This window comes from Myripristis murdjan, chromosome 22 (assembly GCF_902150065.1).
Source record: "Myripristis murdjan chromosome 22, fMyrMur1.1, whole genome shotgun sequence".
Classification (NCBI taxonomy): Eukaryota; Metazoa; Chordata; class Actinopteri; order Holocentriformes; family Holocentridae; genus Myripristis; species Myripristis murdjan.
In genome coordinates this window covers 19,599,861-19,623,466 of record NC_044001.1, presented here as the reverse complement: position 1 = coordinate 19,623,466, position 23,606 = coordinate 19,599,861, and the positions used below count along the sequence as shown (strand labels likewise).

General features: G+C 42.9%; 1 protein-coding gene across 1 annotated transcript in view; it reads left to right on the top strand.

Moving 5' to 3' along the window:
- The first annotated feature begins 3,340 nt into the window (after window positions 1-3,340).
- Window positions 3,341-23,606, top strand: part of dnajc17 (DnaJ (Hsp40) homolog, subfamily C, member 17) — a 35,120-nt gene continuing 14,854 nt past the window's right edge. Inside the window, exons 1-10 of the mRNA XM_030081919.1 lie at window positions 3,341-3,563; window positions 9,225-9,294; window positions 11,404-11,462; window positions 11,562-11,649; window positions 12,155-12,231; window positions 12,981-13,101; window positions 14,011-14,060; window positions 16,220-16,297; window positions 18,045-18,125; window positions 19,644-19,763. Of these exons, the coding sequence (XP_029937779.1) occupies window positions 3,483-3,563; window positions 9,225-9,294; window positions 11,404-11,462; window positions 11,562-11,649; window positions 12,155-12,231; window positions 12,981-13,101; window positions 14,011-14,060; window positions 16,220-16,297; window positions 18,045-18,125; window positions 19,644-19,763 (825 nt within the window). The 5' untranslated portion in view covers window positions 3,341-3,482. The remainder of the gene's footprint in view (window positions 3,564-9,224; window positions 9,295-11,403; window positions 11,463-11,561; window positions 11,650-12,154; window positions 12,232-12,980; window positions 13,102-14,010; window positions 14,061-16,219; window positions 16,298-18,044; window positions 18,126-19,643; window positions 19,764-23,606) is intronic.

Sequence of the window (23,606 nt, the reverse complement as noted above, 5' to 3'; positions counted from 1 at the left end):
CAATGCCTGCAGGACGCACGGCACTTCCGCTCGCAGTTTCAAAAATAAGTAAACTCTCGTTGGTTTTTGAAAATATAAACCGGTAAATTGAGATTATATTAGAAGAGGTCTGTGCAGAAAATAGAAATACAGTTGCCTATGTTGGATGTGTTTCAGGGTTTATTCCTGGTGCCTATATAACTGCAAAAAACAGAGGAGCACTGCTGAACTGTGACAACTCAGTTTGCGATTAAGGGCATGATATAGTCCAGTCATTTTAGGCCAAAAATTGGGGTCAACCTAGGATAAATTGCAAGAGAAGCAAACTCAACTGATTTTGTATCCTCAGTATGTCCTGAGTGAGGGAAGTCCCAAGAAATCCCATTGGTGGAAAGTTTTCAGAATCACCTATTTATTACCACATATTACCAAAAAATAACACACAGGGGAAAGGGGTTCCAAATTTTACTTTCAAATATTGCTATAAAAATTCACAAGTTGATTACACATACAAAGACAAGATTAAAAGGTTACTAGATATACAGTGACCTTTTAATTCACTGTTTAAATGTCTCTTCTGGCATTTATTCCTTATATTCCTTATTAGCGTATATCAAATCAGATAATGTGTGATATGCATGTGTAAACAGAATAATTCAAATAACTTGTAATTTACTTTTTTTCTTGTCTTTGTGTGTGTGATCAACTTGTGAATTTTTATAGTGATATCTGAAAGTAAAATTTGGAACCCCTTTCCCCTGTGTGTTAAAAACAGTGTTTTTTGGTAATATGTGGTCATTTATAACAGTAATTTGTCATATTTGCGTTTATAAAAAAAAAAGAAAGAAAAAAGCTCTTTTAGCTTTTGTATATTCCACGTGGTCACTTCCATATCGACAATAATCAACAGATTAAGAAAAAAGTCAGCAGCATGCGAAAATCGCCCCTATTTTGAAAATGACATAGTGCAAGTGCAAAGACTCAAAGAAAGAAAGAAAGGTAATACAGTACATGTGGGCTTATGACATCTTCGGCGCTCTGTGAGCGAAAAACATGAGCTGACTCGGTCCCAAAATACTCTCTCCCTTGAGTTCATGGCACCATAGTTTTATTTTGAAAGTAGACCTGCCTGAATTCCGGTCTTGTTGTGTATACGTTGGTGCAACTTGACGCTGTGATGCAGCATGCAGCCACCGGATAGGTGCTCCCACGCCACCCACTCACTGCCGGACCAGGGCTGGACAGAAGCTGGAGCTGGTAAAGATGCAGGCTGAGGGAAGGAAGATGCGCCTGGAATTCCTCTGCTCACTAACTGTGCAGAAGATGCTTGTCATAATTACACGAGATTATACTCTTGAGTTAATTTGGCTTTATCTGATAGGAGCAAAATGTAGACTTGCTGGGAGCTGTGGGGCATCACAGCACGCTCCAAAAATGTTAAGGGTCACCTCTTGGTTGCTAAATATTTTTAATTCACATAGCAGTCTAGTCCAGATTGCCTCCATTGTCCCTGCTGACTTAGAGCAGTCCCAGTTGTGTACACTGTCCTGTTAACTTTGGCCACTAATACCAGGGAGGATCCTGATGTGGCTCCAGACTTAAGACAGGATCATCTTAAATTTGTTTATGCAGCTTCCAGGGATTTAAGAGTGTAACACCACGCAAAAGCAAATTTTTATCCCTTTTTAACACATTTGGTGGACAGGGCCGCTTTCACAATTTGGAAAGTGCTCTACAACTATTGTGAAACTTCACACCCAGCAGAGCATGAAGATAATGAAACAAAACAGCTTATCATGAATCATGAGATGATGCATAGCTGAGCTCTTTCCACTGAAGCTTAGCTGTGTGGGGAAACCATCTGTATGATTTTCTAAATTTACTGGCAATATCATAGTCACAATGCTAGTGTCTTATGCTTATGTTTGGATTCTGCTGAATATCAGGGTTTCAAGCATTCCTAGGAAAGCACTCCTCTTTTTCCTCTTCTATTTCTTCATGCATTTCTTGCTGAGAGTGTGTCGCACTGCTGTCTTTCTATTCATTGCAGTGCAGTTGTCATCATTGCCCATGTGACCGGTGGAGGTGGCTTGGAGTTATTTGTTCACAGCTTCAGTGGTTAAATATAATTATATTTACTTATCGGTGTGCCTCGGGTTCAGAGCCTAAGTGTACTTAATGAAGGTGCTTTGGCAAGTTAAGATGGGGGTCTTGTGGAGGTCGGGTGGGGGGTTTGTTTAGGGTTAGAGAAGAAATTATCACAAGAAGTGAAGTTAGGAAGCCAAAGAATGACCAGGCTGACTGTGTTATTTCAAACCTAATTCTAATGCTCACACACATACACCCGCACACACAAGCCTGTTTTGTTTAAACTGAGCAACAAAGATGACTGCGCAAACATCCCAGCCCATTATGAATGAAACCCATCATGTACTAAGCTAGTTAAACAGGATCATGACAACAGGACACAGCCGTTTTTATTTGATCTTTATCTGAGTCAGAAATTGAGATGAGGCTCCATCAAGAAAACTCCAAACTTTCCCATAACCTTTAATTACTATACTCCAAGAGTTATCCCAAGACATGTCAGGACAAGTTCATTGTACTGGAGCACTGAGGGGCACAATGACTCCCACTGCTTCTACAGGAAATGCTGTAACAATGGATTACCCAGGAAAACAAGCTGAGTTATCTTTGAACCACAGACAGACAGCCACAGACACACATATCTGTGAAATGTTGCTCCAAAATCATTGGTGACAATGTTTTTTTTTTTTTTTTTAACTACCAAATGCTGTAATTACTCATTATTATTTTGAGATTATTGTTGTAGTTGTTTTTGTTGTTGTTGTTATCATCATTATCATTATCATTGTCATTATCCTTATCATTATTATTATTATTGTTATTATTATTATTATGATCATCATCATCATAATCATCATCATCATCATTAGTAGTAGTAGTATTCACTATTTTTACCCCACTGTTCTGCGCTGGACCTCTCTATATGGGAAGATAGCAGTGAACAGAATAAAGCTTCTGATGAAGGTGGTCACTTGGGAAATCCCCTCACTGACGTTTATATAAACCAGTGAAATAATAAATTATTCCAAGTAGTGCTGATTTTGTCAACAAATTTTTGAAAGAAAAAAAAAACTTGTGCATCCAAATATATATATTAAAAAACCCTTTAAAACACATTAAAAAAATATTCAGAATATATGGCTGCATCACAAGAAATCGACGAAGTTTCAATTTCTCAAAAAATGGTAAAAAAAAAAGTGGGACTTCGTCAGGGCACACATTGTAGAGCAGCCTTTTGACGCTAAACTACATTTCCCAACTTCCATTGCGTTGCACGTCCGAGGTGAAAGGTCGAAAACGTCAAACTCACGTTGCCCGCCGCAACAACAAATGTTGTGTTAGCTGAACGTTTGACTTGGTTTAACTTTCCATGCATCGTTTTCTGTTGTCGTCCCGTGGTTCATAACAGAGAGAAAATGTCAGGGAAGGCCAAAGACCTCCTGCAGATGGACCTGTATGGTTTACTTGGTGTTGAAGGCACTGCTACGACGAAAGAGGTGTGTTTTAATCACCAACTTACTGTTAGCAAGGCACGCTAGCAAACGCGTTATTGTCGCTTTTGCGCTGAAGAAAACGAACTGTTACAAAAAACAAGTGTAATAAAGGTGACATTTTAAGTGTAGTTAAAGTGACACTGTGTTTGTGCGAGAAGTAACGGTGTGTGAGAGAGTTTGGCTGTTAGCTCGCCGGCGTTACATGGTATTGAAGTGGAGGTTGTGTGTGTGGTTGTGGGTGGGTGCATGAATGCAAAGGGGTACAAAGTCAGTTCACTGAAAGAAGACTACACCTTAAAAAAACCCAACACACACGGCATCAGTGGGTGAAAGAGCTAATAAATGAATAATAAAGGTGTGATACATTGAAACGACCACCAAGCGGCGGTGTTGCATTATCTCTATGGAGCCAGCTGCAGCTTGTCTCATAGGGATGACATGAATGGAGTACATGTGCAATCTAAGCAATATAGAGGTGATGTTACGTTATGGTTCATATTGTGCAAGCTGCTGTGTACTTTATGTTCAATACTTGGCCAACACAGCTAAGCTAACTCTAAGATAGGATTTGCAAGGTCTATCTATTGGATGTGGCTGATGAAGCCTCAAAAATGAATCACTTATTGGTCAGAAAACACCTGCAGTGCTCCGGGTAACATATTTACAAAAGGTTACCATGGCGATGTGTCGGCAAGTGGTGTTCATGTATCATGCTTGATTACTTGCTTATTCCTCTGCCTGATTGAAACAATCAAGAGTTTTTCCTGAATGACAGTTTGTGCTGACATGGAGTCTGAATTTACTCTGGGAAGCTTCTCCCATTCTCCCTTCCATCTCATTTTCCCAGCCCAGAGCCATTCACCAAGCTGTCCCCAATCCAGCCTTTCTCAGCGACCACCTCTCCTCGCAGTTTCCAACTTCTAGAATTCACAGGCCAAAAGGGAAATTAAAATCACTGCCAAAATGAGGGGAGCAGTTAATTTCTTAATTGGATTTCAAAGTCCTATCCTTCCCAGAGGAGTATGCTGGAGGAAGTTAGCGGTTGTGGCTTGGGTAGAAATGAGTCTCCAAAATGCACAAGGCTGGTTGTGTGAGGTCTGGTGATGGCTGGGAGAGATAGTGAAGTTTTCCTGTCTGCAGCGCATAGAGGCTGAGAGGACTCAAAACCAATCAAGTGTATGAAGAGAGATGTCATCAGATGCGCTACTTAGTCCCAGTTATTTGGCCCGCTGCTCTGCCACCACTATCAAGCATGTTGTTTATCACACAAAGAGGAAGAAGCTCATCCCAGAGCCTGTTTATGTGGGTTTAGCCACAGCTTGTAAAACATTGCCCTGACGTAGGAGATTTGCCTTTTGCTTTTCCTCCTGGTTCCATTTAGCATCTCTCTGTTATCACTGCTATTGACCTCCCTCTATGCTTTGCTGGCTGATATACTGCTTGGGAAACTGGTAGATTGGATTTTTTTTTGTTGTAATGAACATGAGTTCGCCTTATTCTTGTATTGCTGAAGGAGGCTTGTGCCCGTGCATTTCAGCAGGGTTTAAGTAGTAGTAGCCAAAGTGGGTGTTTTACCTACCACAGATGTCCTGTTGAAACAGTGCAAAGAGCCAAGACCACACAAAATTTCTTGCGGTTTATACAGCTTCTTAAAATGGTGAATGAGGCAAAATAGAATGAACCTCTTGTGTTGCATGTAATGCTTTATGTGGATGCAGCGACTACCAGTGTGTATGGGTTACTTGCAGAGAGAGCATTCAAGGACAGGTATTATCGGGACATTGCAATGTTGCATGCTGAGGTCATTCCACTGCATGAAGAGTTGGCTCTTCGTGCTTGGCTGTCTGACAAGACAGGTAGATTGTTCTTGCAGAGGAGTATGAAGGGACCCCATGCTGTGCTGTCTGTCTGTGCACTCTCCTTGTGTACTCCGCTGCCTAATTGCCTGTCTACTGCCTTTCGTGCTGAATGAGGCAGTCTCTTCAGGTGGGTGGGCGCCTTAAATGGCCGTTGGCTAACCCCACTCATGCTGGTTGCTAATCACTGTCCCAAACAAATGTGCCTGACAGGACAGTAATGCTTGCTCAGTATGCCTTTTTGGAGGCAGTGCTGGGATCACAGCCTCGTGGCACAGACATGCACACATTTATGTGCATCCAAGTTCGCATGCACACAGGCTTACCAAAACTCAGACAGGACAACACACAGCCACACTGTATCTCTCATTACAGCCTCTACTTTGTTTTAGCTCTCCTTTTAGATCATTCTCTCTCTGTTTATCTATTCTTGGCGTCTGTCCTTGCTGTCTTTCCTTCTCCCTGTTGTGCATGGTATTATTTTCTTCCAACTGATAATGTCCTGTAAATGGCCGAATGCTGTAATTACGGAGGATGGGCCCATGGCAGAGCAGGCAGCTAATCAGCCACACAGGCTAGGGGCCCTGCCGGGTCTGTGCTGCGGCTACACCAGGGCCAGTTTGTCAGCTGTAATTGGCACCAAAGGCTGGTGTAATGAGGACAAGATGTGGGCATGCAGTTAGGACTGGGGCAGGCAGGCAGGCAGGCAGCAGGACGGCACTGAGAACCCAACCATTAGGCTACTGTTGGCCTGCTGATACAACATTGTGGCTCAGTAGACTTTCCTCAAGTCCTTTGTTCCTCTGCAAATTGAATTTCTGGAGACAGTTGAAATTTTTGTCATTTAATTTTCCTCAGGAATAGAAATAGAAGATATTGTACAATTAGATAATACCACTTGAAATTCAGCCCTGATTTTTTTTCTGTGAGCTGAAGGGACAACTTCCCAGGAAAAGGCCCAGGAGTTTGTATAGTTGCTACTTCAAATCCACTTCAAGTCTCACTCATAACTGCTTCAAGAGCCAATCCTAAAGGTCAAGGTGAACTGCACAGTGATAATTGCTACAGTCATTTGCCATAATTGGGTGGCCCATAGTGGCATGCCACTTGGTCTGAGAGCTCCTGTCCACTCATGCACTAACCTCCTCCTAAGTGAGTTTGAAGAACCATGGTGCTTCAGCAGCAATTAGGACTGGCGTGTTGCAGCATTGATGGGAGCAATCATTTATTATTTAAGAAAACATCACTGGAGGCACATTTAACATCAGAGAGACTAGATAGTGAAGGATGCTAGAGGGGAAAGAGAGGAAGCGGACAGCAAGGTAAGAGAGAGAAGCAAGTGATACTGCACCTTGATGCAGTTAAGCCTGCATGTTGACTGGATCTGAAACTGAACCCAGTGAGAAGGAGATGATGATGTAGAGATGTCAGTCCACAGGCAGTTGGATATAGCGTAGGCCTCACAATCACTCTCCATCAGAACAACATCGATGACAGGTTGTTCTTGTCAGAGAGCTTGGCCGGCCAGACTTTTGTCCTGACACTCGAACATCTGCTGTGTTTACAACAGATGTAGAGAGGTGTTTATCATGTCTGCTGGTTGCAAGGTGATGAAGACCAGGGGAAGTGAAGAGTGTGTGTGAACTGAGGACACGGCTTGACCTTTTAAAGCGGCCTCTCTTTCTGTGTGCATTCGAAGCGCTGATTAGACTGGCTAATTCAGGGAGCTCTGAACCTCTCGTCGCTGACCGCCCATTGTTCAGGCCAACTGCAGCTGACACTCACACACAGACACACACACACACACACACGCACACACATGCACACACATGCACATAAACACACACACACGCACACACATGCACACACATGCACATAAACACACACACACGCACATGCCACACACACACAGGCGCACATTCAGTGGGCTGAGACAATCTGTTGGCCATGTGCTGGATCTTTTTTTAACATTCGGGTCACAAGAAGCAATGGGTGAACGAAGCCATAACATCATCTTTTAGTTCCTTGCTTCAGTTGCCCTCACTTTCTCATCACAATATTTTGGGGAGCACAAGAAAGCTTCAGTGGGGGATCCAGAGAAAAGAACAGGGAGAAACAGACAGAGGGAGGAGGCTAGGTTCAGACCAACAGTAAGCATTTCTCTTTGGCGCCAGTCCACAGTCCTGCGTGTCAGTGTGGATCTGTAGGAAGGCTGTGTGCCAAGCAGCAAGACCGCTGAGTGAATGTGCCTTAATGATGTCTAGTCTCTCAAAGCCCTCCCAATGAACCAGGTTCTGATTTAAGATTGGACCTATAGAGAGGCAAAAATGTGAAGTCGACTCCACTTAGTTGACCAAAAGATAGAAGAAAGTAGTTTAGACATTTAGAAGCAGTATTTAAGCCATGTTAATCTCTAGAGGTTTCTCTGGATGCCTGTTTGGCTTTCAGTGGTGTGGAAGTTTAGCTCTTCTCCCTTGGACAGTGGGCATGCAGCCTAATGTGCTTAACTTTACAGTCATGGAGGTTCACTGAAGTTGCTGTTAAAAGTCTTGGACACTGATGTATTACACCGCTCTTCTCTGTTCCCTTAAAGTCTTGTTTTCCTCCCAGTCAGTCAGCTCTGTATGTTTTGGCGTATCATACAGAGATAAAATTGTGCAAAACAACACACAGTTAAACACTGCATGTGCCAGAGGACTCACCGTCCAATGCAAACGTTTCCCAGACATGAGGAACGGAGCTCCCAATTTCTCCGGGTCTTAGCATACTGGTGGGAGATTGATTTGCGCTAAGGGGGGTATGTGAAAGCATGCAGATCGTTGGCATGGCTGATTAGGACTCGTGTGTGTGTGTGTGTGTGTGTATTGGTGAGAGTCTGAGCATGTATGTGTGTGCACAAGACTGCGTGCAATGCATATGTGTGAGTGTATTTCCAAGGCCATGGCAGCAGTGCAAAAAGCTCCGGTGCTGTGCTCTGCAGCTCCTTCTGGTCTCCACAGAAAGCTTTCCCTCATGGGCCCTGCTTCCCCTTTCCTTCTCCTGAGGAGCAGAGATCTAATGAAAACCACCTTGTCATTAACCGGTCGCAAGGAGGCCTAATGAATTCTTTAACGTTCCGTGTAGCGACCTAAAGTTAAAAAATCAGCTATAACCGAAACCCTCGCGTGATATTACAATGCTCCAAAGTATTGTTTCTTTTTTCCAGTTTGGTCCCTCAGATTCCACGCCCAAAGGTTTTGGCTCCAAGCCTAAGATGTTAATGACTGCCCTCCCAATTCTGTGATAGACAGTGGTGCACTGTTTGTGTATGCTATTATATCTTTTTTTCAAGTTTGGATAAAGATGACCTAATGTTGCCAGCTCAGGCCATGTTTATTTTGCCACCTGGCAGTGGGTTTCATGCATACTATGGAAAGACTTGTGCAGATAATTCAATGTGCAGTGTGCACCATGGTGATTAGTTTCCATTAACAATGTGTCAGAAGGACACAAAGCAGAAAATGTGCTCAGGTGTTGGTTTGGTCCAAATGATAGAATCCCCGATTCTTCATTAAATACAGACCACATTTCACCCTAGTAGTTTCATCCCAAACTTGTACTATTCATGTTGTTTTTTCAAAGGGATCATCATTTTTTTTTAAAGACTTTTGTTTTCAAAGCCAAGGACAGTCTTGATAAAGCATGATTGTTACTGGAAGTACGATTTTTTCCCTTTCATATGGTCAAAATCTGTGCTTAAGTGGCTGATGCCTGCTTTTTGCGTGCTAATCATATTCCACTGTGCATACTGTTTTCTTTATTCATCCAGATCAAGAAAGCTTATCGACAGAAAGCCTTGACGTGCCATCCAGACAAGAACCCAGACAATCCGAAGGCAGGTGAGTCAAATTAATTTATTTTTTTCACATTTTGTTCACCATCTCCACTCATAGCCATAAACTGTCACTCACTCAGTAGATTTACACCAGCGGTATTTATATTTTGTTTCTTTGTTAATGCAATTATTGCATAGTTTCCCGAAGAATGATAATTTGCACCTCACCAAGCTGCCATCAAGCTCCATGCTGGCATAGCCAAAATCTAAGGCGCCTGTAGTGTAAAACCGTCAGTTTAGCATAGCACTCTTCAAGAAATCTGACCAGCACCTGTCTATCTGCTGCCTTTAGAATAGAATAGAATAAAACTTTATTCTCCACCAGGGTTGGAAATTGACTTTTGCCCTTCTTGGAGTGCATTACAACATTTGTTAATTACAAACATCACAACAACAATGGTAGATTAAGTGCATTAGACTGCAAAATACAGTATGCAGGATATTGGTACACAGGATATTTGGCTCATCAGACAAGTCCAGCCAGACACCACCAGCACCACCAGCACCACCACTGCCAGACTTACCACAGTCCATCCCTCTACAGCGTTCTGAAACCTTCTGCGGCCTGTTGCCAACCAACATGTCAGCAATTAGAAGAGGAAATTTAAATGTAGCTTTTTGTCAGGAGGGGGGAGGGCACCTTGGACAAAAGACTGGTCGTAAGGCATGTTTTCAAGTGAGGTTTGTGTGGTTGCTGGATGGTTCAGACAATTCCTGATTATGTCAGGAAAAAAAAAAACTGGGAAATTGGGGGGGATAATAGAAAAGCAGGGGGTCGGTTTCCCAGAAATGGAAAAGAAGTGGTTTGGAGGGCCTCGCCACTTTAACTTGCACATGGACGGACTCGGTCTCTGTTGCACGAGAGCAGGGCAAATCTTAGGAGTCGCAGTCCTTCAGGGGATGGTTGTATTCATACAAGAGGTGAGGTAGGGGTCATGATTCTCCACCAAACACACAACACCGCCATCCCTCTTCTGCCCCCAGCCCCCTGTAATGTTGTGACACTCTGAGCTGCCTAGTGGGCATGGCGGGTCTCCACAGTTGGATTTCATTCTAGCCCATTATATGCGTGTAAGTAACCTGACCTCCTCTGCTGGCAGTATGATCTCCAGAGCCTCCTGTTTGTGTGCACTGCCGGTCCCCACAGGGAGTAACAGTATCGGTTCGTTAGGCCGCCCATAAGTGAATGATTAAACCCGGCTAGTATAGTGCAGTAGTGTGGCGGTTATATGATGGGGAGTGGGATTGCGGTCTCTTGTCTGTGTGTGTGTTTTAGATGACAACTGAGCAGATGAGGAGAGTCTTGCATGGTAGTGGCGATTGTGGCAATGGCCCCTTGAGATGCTCTGATGGGAGATAGATGGAGGGTTTGTGTGGGAATGCAGGGCTGCGTCATTGGAGGAAACAGGTTTCAAGAGGGTTTAGGCACCTTTTAGTGCAAGAAATGTCTCTTCTTTTATTTAGTACTGTTAATAACTGTTACAGTCTCTGGGCGTTTTACAGGCCCACAGTTTATCAAAAACAAAACACCCCCTGACCTAAACCCTATAGTAGGTAAGACCCCCCCTCAAAAAAAAAAAAAAAAAAAAAGCCAAAAAGAGTAGGATCACAGAGAGGGGGAAGCCCCTTTCAGGCCGGCCAGGAGTACAGCTAAATTATTAGCTGAAATCAAATACAGTCAAATAGTTAAGTGAAAACAAATGAAAATAAATCAAATCAAGAGCAGAATAAGATGAATATTACAAAAAGAATAAACAATAAAAAGCAGGCAAAGCATGAATGAAAGCATGAGTTTATGTCAGCCCCAAGTCCTGGCCTCAGCATGGTGATGTCCTTCCACATAAGTCCCCAGCTGGCCTTGTCACCATCGGCTTCCCTTTCGAGTATAAAACCATTAAAGAGAAAAAGAAAAAAGACAATATAACACCACATAATAAGAAATAAGAAAATTAAGTAGTTCAAAAGTATGAAGAAAGAAATGTTTTTTTATTTAAAAGAGAAAAAATAATATTAAAAAGGAAAAAGTGATGATAATTGCTAACCATATTGCAGACTGTAAAGCTCACCTTCCTTATCGTGACTATCAGTCTTCCTATTTGTTTTTTTTTCCCAGCTGAGCTCTTCCACCAGTTGTCTCAGGCTCTCGAGGTGCTGACTGACGCTGCTGCCAGGGTAAGACTGTATATGTCTCTCCGTCTGCCATTCACATTGTAGGTGTTGACTCACTCACACACAGAAACTGTTGAACCTTGTGTCCCATGCTTTTTGCAGGCTGCCTACGATAAGATCTGTGCTGCTAAGAAACAAGCAGAGGAGAGGAACAGGAAACTAGATGACAAGAGAAAGAAAATTAAGTTGGGTGAGTCCTTGTTATAAATCTTTAAGCATCTCTAGGTCATCAGCACAGCAAATGTGAATTCGATTTTTCTCTTTTTATAATGCATAAGCGAGCAACAAGGGTTGTCAAGAAGTAATTGTAAATAAAACAAAAGTATGATTGCAGTTACTGCACCAGTTTGGAATAATACGGTAAACCACAAACCAGTTCCAAAATGTTATTCACCACAGAAGTGCATGTGGCACTTTGTGAAACGTAAACACAAATTTGAAGATACTTGTCGCAGCTGGAGACATTCTGTTTTAACGTTTTAACAGTCACTTGTTAAAAAGTTATCCGTTTGTTTAGGCTTCATGAGACCAGAAATTATGTTTGGTCTGTTACCTCCTGGAAATGAGAATTTAATGAGTTAACATTGAAAAATGGCACACATATTTCCAGTGATGGTGTAACTCCAAGGCATTTAGAAATCAATTGATTTTGATGTCTTTGACTTGACCGTATTTGTGTGTTTATGTTATGACAGATTTGGAGACCAGAGAGCGACAGGCTGAAGCCCAGAGCCAGGAGGAGGTGAAAATCAGTAGAACACTTGAAGAGGAGGTAAGAAAAAATACAAGGCACATATGAGAGATGCTGTTACTGCACTGCTGAATGTCCTGGTGAAGATGCATCAAATCAAAGACCAAAAAAAAAAACACTAAACCACAGGCCTTGGCCATGTGCCTGGAATAAGGTAGTCCACTCCATCCAGGAAATAATGAAGCACAACCAGGTGCTTTTATTCTGTTATTCGTCAAATACTCCCTTCTGATTGAGTTGAAATCCTCCAAAGACTTGGGTCACGAACAAAGGCCCTATCTGAGAGCATTTTTTTTTTTTCTTCACTGCCATATCATAATTATCAGTACACCGATTAGGTGATATTGCATGACTTGATGCACTTTGTTCGTAAAGCCAATGATAAATAAAAAGGGTGTGCGTGCTTCCAAGGTGAGTCATGGCTTGCACTCAACCTGCTTAATGCATGTAATTATGGGGCCATGTGTGTCTGGGGAAAGGGAGAGATTGCCAGTAGGTGGCACTGTTCCATCTTCTCTCATGGTACGATGCGGCTGCCAGAACTGATGAAATGAGGTGGCTTGCTCTCGCTTCATGAAGCACCCTGATGCGTTTACCTGTTGTGCAGCACAGAAGAGGCAATTGAAAGTCTTAAGATGGGACAGTAATGTGACTGAACAGCCACATCGGTGTATGCTCAAGTAGACTTAGACACATATAGCTGCTGTATTTGATGTACACTTATTTCAAAGCTAGTTTATTTGTTACTGAATGTGTGTCTATCTTCTCAGATTGCCCGTCTAAGGGAGGAAGGATCCAGGCAGCTTCAAGAAGAGCAGCGGCTCATCAGAGAGCAGATCCAGAGAGAGAGAGAAGCACAGCAGCAGCAAACAGCAGGCTACAGTCACACAAGTACAAGCAACAACTTAACTCAACTCTGTCAATATTTGGCCTTGTCAGTCTGGCCCAGACCAGCCTAATTAAATCCAGTCTAATCCAGTGCAGTCCTATCGCTATCCCAAAACCCTCACAGACCCTCACCCCCCTAACCTACCATGATAATGTCAGTCCAAGCCTGTGTAGCAAACCACAGCAGTCACCAAGCAGCCTGTGGTTGACCAAATATTATTAACATAAAAACAATAACAATATCTGGGAGTACATTTGAGTTTGTGTTGCTTTGGGAAACTGCAGAAAGAAAAGGCTGTTTGCAAAAGTCTGTTTCACTGTCTTGGCGATCAGACGACTTTGCCATGTAACACAGGCGTGCCATGTGACATGCACATAGACACAGAGCTGTCCATCAAACTTTAAACCTCTTGATCTGCATTAAGAGCCTGAGCGTGTCTATGCAAGAGCCATAAGAAATGCTTTGCTTGAGTCAAGTAATGTTGGGTATTTAATAGAGTACTGGGTCTTGGCCCTATGCTAGACCCCTTTTTGTGGCCGGACAATTACTCACGCACAGTCAGCGCGTCCTCTCTGAGTCCCCACTATTTGCACGCGATCAGGCCTCACCAGCCGCCTCCTGGACTAGCGCTCTGTTCCGTGTCGAGAGGCACTCGGTGGGTCATCCAACCTCAGCAAGAGCCAGTCTGCAGAAAAGACTTGGAAGGCCAAACTTTTACCACAGGTTGGCCAACCAAAAATTGCTGTCCGTTTGCTTGAGAATGAAACAACAGCGCAGTCCCTTGACTGCTGTGGCAAAAAAACACATCCTTGACCGCACGTCTCCAGTGCCATATTTCTTGCCTGAACAATTGTGTCTTTGTCTCTTTCCCTCCTCTGTCTCGTCTCTCTCCTTCTTATGTTTTCTGTCAGACTCAGGAGTAGAAAGATGTTCCAAGAGCAACGTGACCCCAAAATTAAAAGTAAGTGTTTCTACAATGGGATGCGGCTGGGGAGGGAGAGGGATGTGGAGGAGGGAATTGGGGAGATGGGGGGTCTCTGAGCTCCGAATGAACTGCTCCATCTGAGTGAAAGTGCTGGCCGAACCTCTGCAGGATTTTGATCTAGAGATTTGTAATGCATATGCTGTCCCACCACTGTGTGCACAGAGGCTGCTCTAATGTCCATTCCTCCAGAGCCGGCATGCCGTCGTCAGGAGACCAGTAGATATGCCAAGAGAGGGCTTATTATATTTCCTCCTGGAAACCACCTAGCCTGCGCATATTAACGGACACCAGGGATGTTAGCTAATGTGTTTAGACATTTAATCTGGTTTTAAAATTTGATAGCCATCTCTTGCAGCCATGTATTCCCTAATGTTTGTGTGTTCAGTTAGAAAAACAAACGGCAGTCTTAAGTCTGACAGTATTACATGTCATGTCACGTTCACGTACACGACAGTGTTATTGCGTAGATTGATCTCAGGTGCTGTTGTGTCTTGGCTGCACATACGGAAATCGGTGTAAAGCTTAATAATTTCAGGTTGTTTTTAATATTGGTTGTGAAGCACAATTGCGGCATGGCAATTAATTGCACCTGAAGTTTGGAGTTAATGCGTTTACACTCAGAGCTGTGTCGTTTCATTGCTTTTCCTTGTCCAGTGGGCTTAGATTTGGTTATCAGTCTTGTATCTGTTACTCAGTACCAGATTTTTCTTTTAGAGTTTCATTTCCCCTTAGCATACATTATATCATTTTGATAAAATTGTTAGATGTTTTTCAGGTTTAGAGCTAATTTTAGTTACAGAGTCTTCTAGGAATTTGAGAAAACTGATAATAACAGTATTGCTGTTTCATACATTTCAGCATAGTTAAGCAAATTCAAAATTCTGCTAACATTTATGACAGCAACCTTATTTTTTTTGCTACACTGTTTATTATGATATCTAATCGTATAATATCTACTTTTGGGGTGTAAATATCAAAGGATGAAAAAGCCACTGGTCTTTTCCACTAATGTCTGTCTTCTGTTTAGTTGTTTAAATTTGTAGCAAGAGACATTCTGTAGCAATATGTCTGTGGGCTGAAATCATGGCTATCACCCAAACACTTTTCAGCCTCATTAGAAGATTAATGGGCAAGAAGGTTATCGTTGAATAGAGGCGAGCACTTTTGGAAGGAGAGTGTACATTTTTGGCATAATTGTTGGTAAAAGAGCCTATGTAGACAGGGCAATTCCCAGAAATCCTGTTCCTCTGACAGTGAGCAGAATGCTGGAGCTGAACCAACTCTCAGCGCTTGCCATTTATAATACTGCTCCAAGCAGTTAGTGTGATAAGGGCTCGACCCTGCTGTGCTGTGCAAATGGATATGAGAAGTTGCACAATAACTCTCTTGAGGAGTATGGGAAATTGCCTTTTGCTAATGGGATTCTAAGAAACTGTTCAGTGAAGGTGTCCAGAATCCTAATAATAACAGCTTTATTTGTTTATCTGTTGTCATAAATAAAATTTATATAACTCTTCGCAATCAAAACAAGCAAAAGGCACAGAAGCGTGGTTACACAAGTAAAAAAGAGGACCTTGGTTACGGGGGAAAAAATCTTGGCTAGTAAATTGTGTAGCAGAATTTGTCATTGATTAAATATCCGCATTACAGACATTTCCTCTTGAGCACATACCTGAGGTGGACTGTCTCCCTCTGCCCACCACAAAGTACATTCCTCAGCAGCGACCTGGTTTGGATTACTTGGTCGTTAAAGTGGCTAGTGCACTCTATTTTGTGAAGTTATAGTTAAGCAGGTGAGTCACTGTGCAGTCTTCAGTCCAGGGGTCCATGTGTTAATTTTTGTTTTTTGCTAAGTTTCCCGGCACCTCTGGCTGAATGGAAATTGACTGCAGGTCTCACAGGTGGTAGCAGGGTGATGCTCCAAGAGCTTAACAATGTCTCCACTCATTCCAGTGTCTGTCATGATGCTCTTGTAATCTGTGCGTCAGCACAGCCAGTGTGGCTGTCATGCTCTATCTCCTCATCATAGCTTAGATGAACCACTTATGTGTACCCACTAAGAAGAAATGATCGATTGCTTTTGACCAGTATGAACTTTACTTTTCTGTCTGCCTTCTGTCTGTCTCTCTTTCCAGTTGAAGTGGAAATGTAAAAAAGATGATGAGACCAATGGCGGCTACTCCCAAGACACTCTTTCCAGACTTCTACAAAAGGTGGGCATCCTAAAAGTTAAATAATTAGTGCCGCTGTGCTGAAAGGACCACTGATAAATGATGCAAAAACACACTGAGGACTCACCAGATAGTAACAGTGACATCCCATCTTTTTCTCTGTGTCTCCTAGACAAGAGAGATCTCCTCTGTAACAAACCCTGTCTACAAAGTCCGGCCATGTTTGAGGTCTGCATGACATCAGCGTTGTAGATGTTTTTATTCTTCCCCTTAAACAAGGCCCATTAAGTTTTGTTGCAGTGAAAGTGCTGAGGGCAATGTTGTAGTGCCCTTTTAAAGCCATGCATGCCATTGTTAGTGCCCCTGTTACCAGGCGATTTAGCAGTGCCAAGGGATTCGCTAGGAAATGTGCTCTTCTCATGCAACCCAGTACCACCTTGTGCTGTGATCCGCCACAAGGGTTTTTGGTGGGGCGTAGGTTGGCCGGGAATGAGGATAGGGCAAGTGTCACTGACGTCAAGCTGCCAGGAAAAAGATGTTTGAATTTCTTCTCTGCACGCACTCAATCAATATGGTCTCAGGCAAAAAGCACTGGGTCAGAGCAAAGGCTACCAAAAAAGTGCGTTGTTGCTTCAGAAATTCTTATGCAAAGGGAGTGAAATCGGGGAAAGTACTCTGTTTGAGATGGCAAGCTCCGATGAGTGACGGTTAATGGTTTGTGAGAGTAGAAATAGCCACCCCCGTGTGGGAAAGCAAGTATGTGAATGTGTATGTGTGTGTGGATTTGTGTACTTTGGCAGTGCAAAACATTGCATCTTCTTTTAAGGGAAAAAGTGACATATTAAGATATTTAGATTTTATGAAATAGGGGCCTTCGGAGAGTCTCCTTTGTCACTGTTGGCCTGCTCTAGAGTGTCCTCGGCAAGCATTAGCATTCCTGGCCTCTCCCGTTCCCAGAGAGCTACATTTCCAGGGATTCTCAGAGGCCTCCTCCTTGCTCCTCTTTGCTCCCAAGCCTCCGCTCCGAGCTGGGGGCTGGCCTAATGACAGAGGGGCTCTGTTGAAGGTGACACAAGCGCCTCTGCAGCAGAGACAAACACTGAGGAACTCCAGCGCAGGCCAAAAACTCTCCGCTTTAAATATGTCTGCATCTGAGAAAGATCAGGTGTTAGTGTTCCCGGCCAAGACCGATCCCCAGGCTTCCTCCTCCTCCTCCTCCTCCCATCTCTCTTGGGCAGAGGTCAGGGAGTGACCTCGGTGGAGGCGCTCTTCCCCTGCCTCCCTTCGCCTGTCCAACCCCTTCGTCCCTGTGCTCAGTCTTAGTGGCAGGGAGCTGGATAAGAGCCAGTGGTTAATTTCAGTCTCCATACCAGAACATGGTTTATTGAACGTTCTCACTGCAGAAGGATAAGCGAAAACGATGACATCCTGCGTTGCTCAGATGTTCCAGGCTTGTCTCTTTTGAGATGTCACAGAGGTCTCAATTTTGTACATGATGTTACTTGGAGCTTTGTTGCAATGTCACTGGCTCACTCCCAGAAGTAAAAGAAAGCTATCATTAGATAGGTTTTATTAACCCAACATATATTAGAGCCTTACTTTTGTTACAGAAGTCTGTCTTATTCACAAGTGTTTTGAGTTTTTGAGTCTACAAATGCTTTTCATTTGCATGGTTATGGTTTGTGATTTGACAGGAAATACTCATTTGAATGTTCTCCATCTCTCCTTCCCCTCTCCTTTACTTTTGTTTCATTCTCCCGTATTTTTTGTCTTTTTTCTTTACCTCCAGTACGGGGATGTTTTGAATGTGATTGTATCGAGTAAGAAGAAAGGAAGTGCTGTGGTTGAATTTGCAACTGTCAGAGCAGCTGTAAGTACCTAACTCTTCCCCAGTCAGTGTCCTTATTTTGTTTACTCCACCATGAAAATCTTTTTCAAAACAGGAATTTGCATAGAACCACATTTGTTTAACATTCCCTAGCCTTGACATCCAAGGTGACCGGCTGAGTTTGATTATTACCAAGAATGACACCTGTCACAGACGCATCCCCAGGCCACTCCGCTCGACCCAAAATGGTGTTGTTCTAGACACGATGTACAGTGGAGCTCTCTGTGTGCTGATGGAAACCAGTGAACGGAAGGACTTCAGCCGCCTCATTGTTCCCCAGTGTCTGGGTCCTCGGGCTCTTCATTTTGATGCTGCACTTTTTTGTTGTGGTTCCCTCACCACGTTGTGTGGTTGTCCCTCCAAAGAATAAATCAGCCGTTCCACCGGAATCCCGGCTCAGGGTCTGCGGTCTCTGTCTGCCCATCTCTGGGTCCCAGTCCTCCTTGGGGGATTTGGGTTGGTTAAAGGACCATACCGGTGTTTTTAGCTCATTACTTGCAATTCTCATGCACTTTACATTGCTATAAACCTCTTACCAAAGGATATCATCCCATTTTAAATGTTTGAATTTGTTTTTCCTACCTTCTCCTTTCCATTCATTGAAGTATGGCACAAAAATCAATGTGCAGAGTCATACAACTCGCTTTAGATAGGTAATCTATCACAGTGAACATTCTGTATGGATTTATTTTATGGATTTATTTTTGTCCGTTACTTTATTATGGCATAATAATTCAGTTTAATGCCTGTAATCATTTGAAAATTCGACATATGTTCTGTGTTCACATGATGGTGGAAAGCTCGGACATCCGGTACTTCAAAGATAGCTAAAGAGAATTGCATTGATGCTGTTCAATCAGAAAATCATTCCCAGAAAACAAACGACAAGCAAACCTGGACATTGATGTAGCTTCTTTTTGCTTTAAAAAAATGTTTAATAATCTGGATATAGTCTCGGTTATGACAGTCTAACTACACAGTAAGAAATTTGTTTTTTCCAATTCATTAATAGCACATGAATGCACCATTCTTCTCTGCTGCACTTGAAAAACCACACAAGGTCTCTGCCAGAAAATAGTCCCTGAAGAAAACATGCTTTCAAAGTAAATTCAAATGTCCATGACTTTTGCACCCAGGCACTGTGTTAGCCCGAGCAGCAGAGCATTTTAATTCGGCTTAACACCAGAACATTTGAATTAAAAAAGAAAGAAAAAAAATTGGGTACATATTCAAATATGTGAAAATATTCATATGGTTGAAAGTATAGTAAAAGAGCTAAAATATGCAAAACCATTTGGGTCCCCCCTCTCACATTTGCATTCCTATTTTTTCCTGTTTTTTCACACAAACCACTTCTCAGTGCAAATGCCCAATTGAAAGCTATGATAAAGCATTACAAACATTATGAGGAACAAAAAGAGTTGTTTTTGCCTTTGTATTATAGTGGTAGAGAAACCATCCAGTCAGCAGATCCATTCACAAATTGTTTTGTTTCTTCAGGATCTGGCATTTAAAAATGAAAGTGGCCTACATGAAAATCCCTTGAAGATTTCGTGGCTTGAAGGACAGCCAGAAGCTGCTGAACAGGTGTCACAAACTGGCCAGTTTACATCTTCACAGGTACCACTGAAATACTAACCAGCCATTAATGCTAACTGCTCCATAAACCGAATGTGCTTAGGTGTAATTTTCTCCCTCTCTCATGAAGCGTAATGTCAGCCCTATGTTATAAAATCTTCCCATGTACACTGCTTCCAACACAAATACTATTTCCTAAACATTGTCCCACAAAGAGAGGTATGTAAACCTTCTGAGATTTTATTTTTGTATCAGCGGTGCAAATATTGCCCCAGTGCTTGTACTCCTCTCGTCTGGCCTAGAACAATGTGTTTGGTTAAATGGGCTTCAGTTTGTTTGCCTTGGAGTGGTGAGCAGTTGGCCCGGCGCTGGCCCAAGGCCCCTGGTCCGCCTCTCATTAACGTCCTGACCTGGGAGACCCCAGGAATGTTGTGCTTCATACAGCAACCCAAGAGGAGTGCTGTGCTATAATGGTAGCCTGGCACGAGAGGCTGCCCAAAACACTCATGCTGGTGCCAAGTCAGTCTAAATCCTTACAGCTCCTGACAAAAAAAAAAAAAAAAATTGATTTTTTTTTCTTGTTGTCATTTTTGTGTTGTGTGTGGTGGGGTCAGGGCTGCTAAGTTTGAAAATGAAGTATTTTATCATTGCCCAACTCAATTTGTAGCCAAGGATTTCTACTGAAAAGCAGAATAGCTTATTTAGGAAAACTGTCTAAAACATTCCCCACTGATCAAATTATGTTGCCTCTTGTGATTTGGAAATCACAGTAGTCAGTATTGCAATATTATTATAATTTTTTTCTTTTTGCATGCCTAATATTTTCTCTTTCACTGCCAGCACACATGCAGGCACCCCAAGCACATTAGCTCCTTTCCTGTCCAAGGGTAATCTCATTTCAGCTCTATCCGTTGAGAATATGCAAAGTTTTTCTTTCTCGTCATTAGATTAGGATGACGCCATGTTTTCTCTGTTTTTTCTTCACCATATCCCTGGTACCTCTCCTCTGTCGCAATGATTAATCTACAGCAAGACATTTTGTGGATCAGTAGACTCTCCCTCTCTCCACTTATCTCTGTCCCCAGAGCTGCCGGTGAACTGTGTTTCACCCCTCAACCCAGTGTGGTGTCTCAGGCCCCCTTGTCAGGGCCAGCATGTGGGACTCACAGCCTGCGCACTGGGAGTTGTCACACTAATCTGTTTTAATGTTATTATGGTAACCGGGTTTGCCTTATAGATATTCGAAGCTGATTGCTTCATCTTTGCACTGCGCCTGAGAATGGAAACATGACTATGGCAGGAAAATTTTGACATTAGCCCTCAGCAAACACACACCTCACTAAAGAGGCATACATGAGACATGACATAAGGGGTGAATGTGGTTATTAGTAATAATATCCAACATCTGGCCTGGGGTCAGTGGACACCAAGGTTGGACAGAGAGAGAGAGTGAGAGAGTGAGAGAAACGGAATTAAAAAGGCAGAGCCTTGGAGGTCCTATCCCTGGGAGTCCATCTGGAATCCAAAAGTCAGGTCCCTCTCCTGTCCCTTACCCCTCCATAGTTCCCCTTCTCCCTCAGCCAGCTGCAATCACATAGGAACAGCTTGGGTGAGGACTTGCTTCTTTAACCTCATCAATCCAGCTTTAGTGCTGAGGGGGCGAAGGCCTCACTGCAGGGAGTCCAGAGACTACACACGTATGACTTCACCCTCAGCTTCACTTCCATCTCTGCTGGGCTTAATAAATCAGTCTGGAGCCAGTGTGAGGGACCTGATACAGCTGGGGTCCCAAACCCCCTTGAAGACCCCCTTAGGGTCTCGAAACCTTGAACATCACTTACTATACCATGATGTGTTAGATTTACACTGCACAGACGGACAGACACTTAGGAGACCTCTCGACCTCCTGAATACAAACTACGTGTTTCTGGCTCTGTTTTTGTTCTACTTGTCTGCAAAGGAGACAGGGACATCATTTTATTATGACATGATTTGTGATAGGCCCTAGTCCATTCACCTGATCTTTCTCACAACGGGTATTAGGATTCAAAATGGTGAGGCCCTTGACTTCCAGTGTGGGGAATGGCTCCCCATGCTCCTGACTTAATTCATATTTGGACAGGATTTAGTTTCTCCTCCAGAGTGTTCTTTGTTGTGTATCTTTTCCCCTCGCCGTAATAAATTTTCATAATGAAAGGCTCAGAAATGAAAAGTTTGATGAAAAAAGTGCAAGAAATCATTCACATAAGTGCAAGGGTGTTTTTAGACCAATGCTGTAATGTACACAGGTGCGTATCTCCTGGATGAGTCATGTTGCTGACACAAAGCATGAATGAACTTCAAGTCACAAACAATAATACGAATTGAGGTAATAGCGTGACAAAAGAAACTACGTACATCTCAAATACATTTAAGTGCAGAGGTTTTCTCTGAGCTGTCCCACATGAGCTGTAAATAGTTGCTGCATCACAACATGATTTCCAATCTGTGGCCGACTGCGGGGATTCCACACAGTTTGACTAATAATTCATATCTCATCTCCCAGACCGCCAAGGATATAGAGTCAGTATCTAACCATCTGTTTCATCCCTGTCAGAACTTGCACTCATGTCTCGGAAGTGTGATGCCATCATGAATCATTGTGGCAATATTTATGGTTTATTGTATAGTTAAGTATGCTGTATTTTTAAAGTGCATCTACAGCTAAGGATTTAAATCTGGGCTTTGTACGCTGGCCTCTTCCATGGCGAAGAGGCGGAGAGTCATCACAGACTTGTCACGACACAAACCAGATGTAGCAGATCAGCTATTCTGGGATCGTTTTTCCAGCCCGCCAGTTCCCTCGTGCTAGAAAAGTGCACTCTCACCTAAAATAGCCCCTGAGTCTGGGAGGGATGTATATGAGTGTGGAGCTGGCCTATCCAACTCTAGACTTAGCTTTCTGTGTATGGAGATAACGGACTTCTAGGAAGGAACCAGCAGACTTCCAGTGAAGATTATGAATTGACCCAAAAGGACCAGATTAGGCAATTGTCGTTGCTTGCACCGTATTATTAGGTTTGTATGAGGTTAGCTTGGACAGGGAATAGAGAAAGAGGTGGTCCAGAAACTGAACATGAGGTTGGAGGGCTGGATGAAATAAAGATCTCTCTGTGTGACGGGGCTGTCAAAAGAACAAAAGGCCACACACTTTGTACAAAAGAAATTCAGAATTGCTTGAAGTACTCCCTTTAGACATGTTTGCATTCACTTATTAGACATGGAATAAATTGCCTGGTGTGACTATGGTGTGGTGAATAATTTCAAATGTTTGTGTGTTTGAACTTCTTCCCAGCGCCTTGAGATAGGTCTTGTCCATCACACAGGTCATGTGATCAGGGAGCTATTGTGATTTGGTTTGGGCCTCAAGAAAAATGAGAAAACGGGTACTTCAATAATACATCCTGACATGAGACAGACAGCATAAACGATCAGTTTCATGAAAAGCCCTTAAATGAGAATCCCTGTGAAACTGCAGCATATTTCAGTAGCATTGCATTGTGCTGCCAGTTACAATAGAAGAACCCCTATCTCATTTGTCAAACAATATTTATGAGATTGTCAGTACCTGATCAAAAGAATAATAAATTAAAGACATTTTTTGAAATGACAGGATTTCTTGGTATGCTAACTGATAGCAAGTCTAGACTTTTTTTGGAGAGAAGTAGTACCAGATGTGATGGGAATACATCACAGTTTTAAGATGGTCAGTCAGTTTGTTCAGCGCCAAGATAATTTGTCTCCAATTACAGCGTCTTTCTTCTCACCTCAGCCATGTGGCTGCCTGCTTGTCGAGCTTAACTTTATGTGACTCCTTGCACTGAGGAGCTCTTGTGAGGACGACGG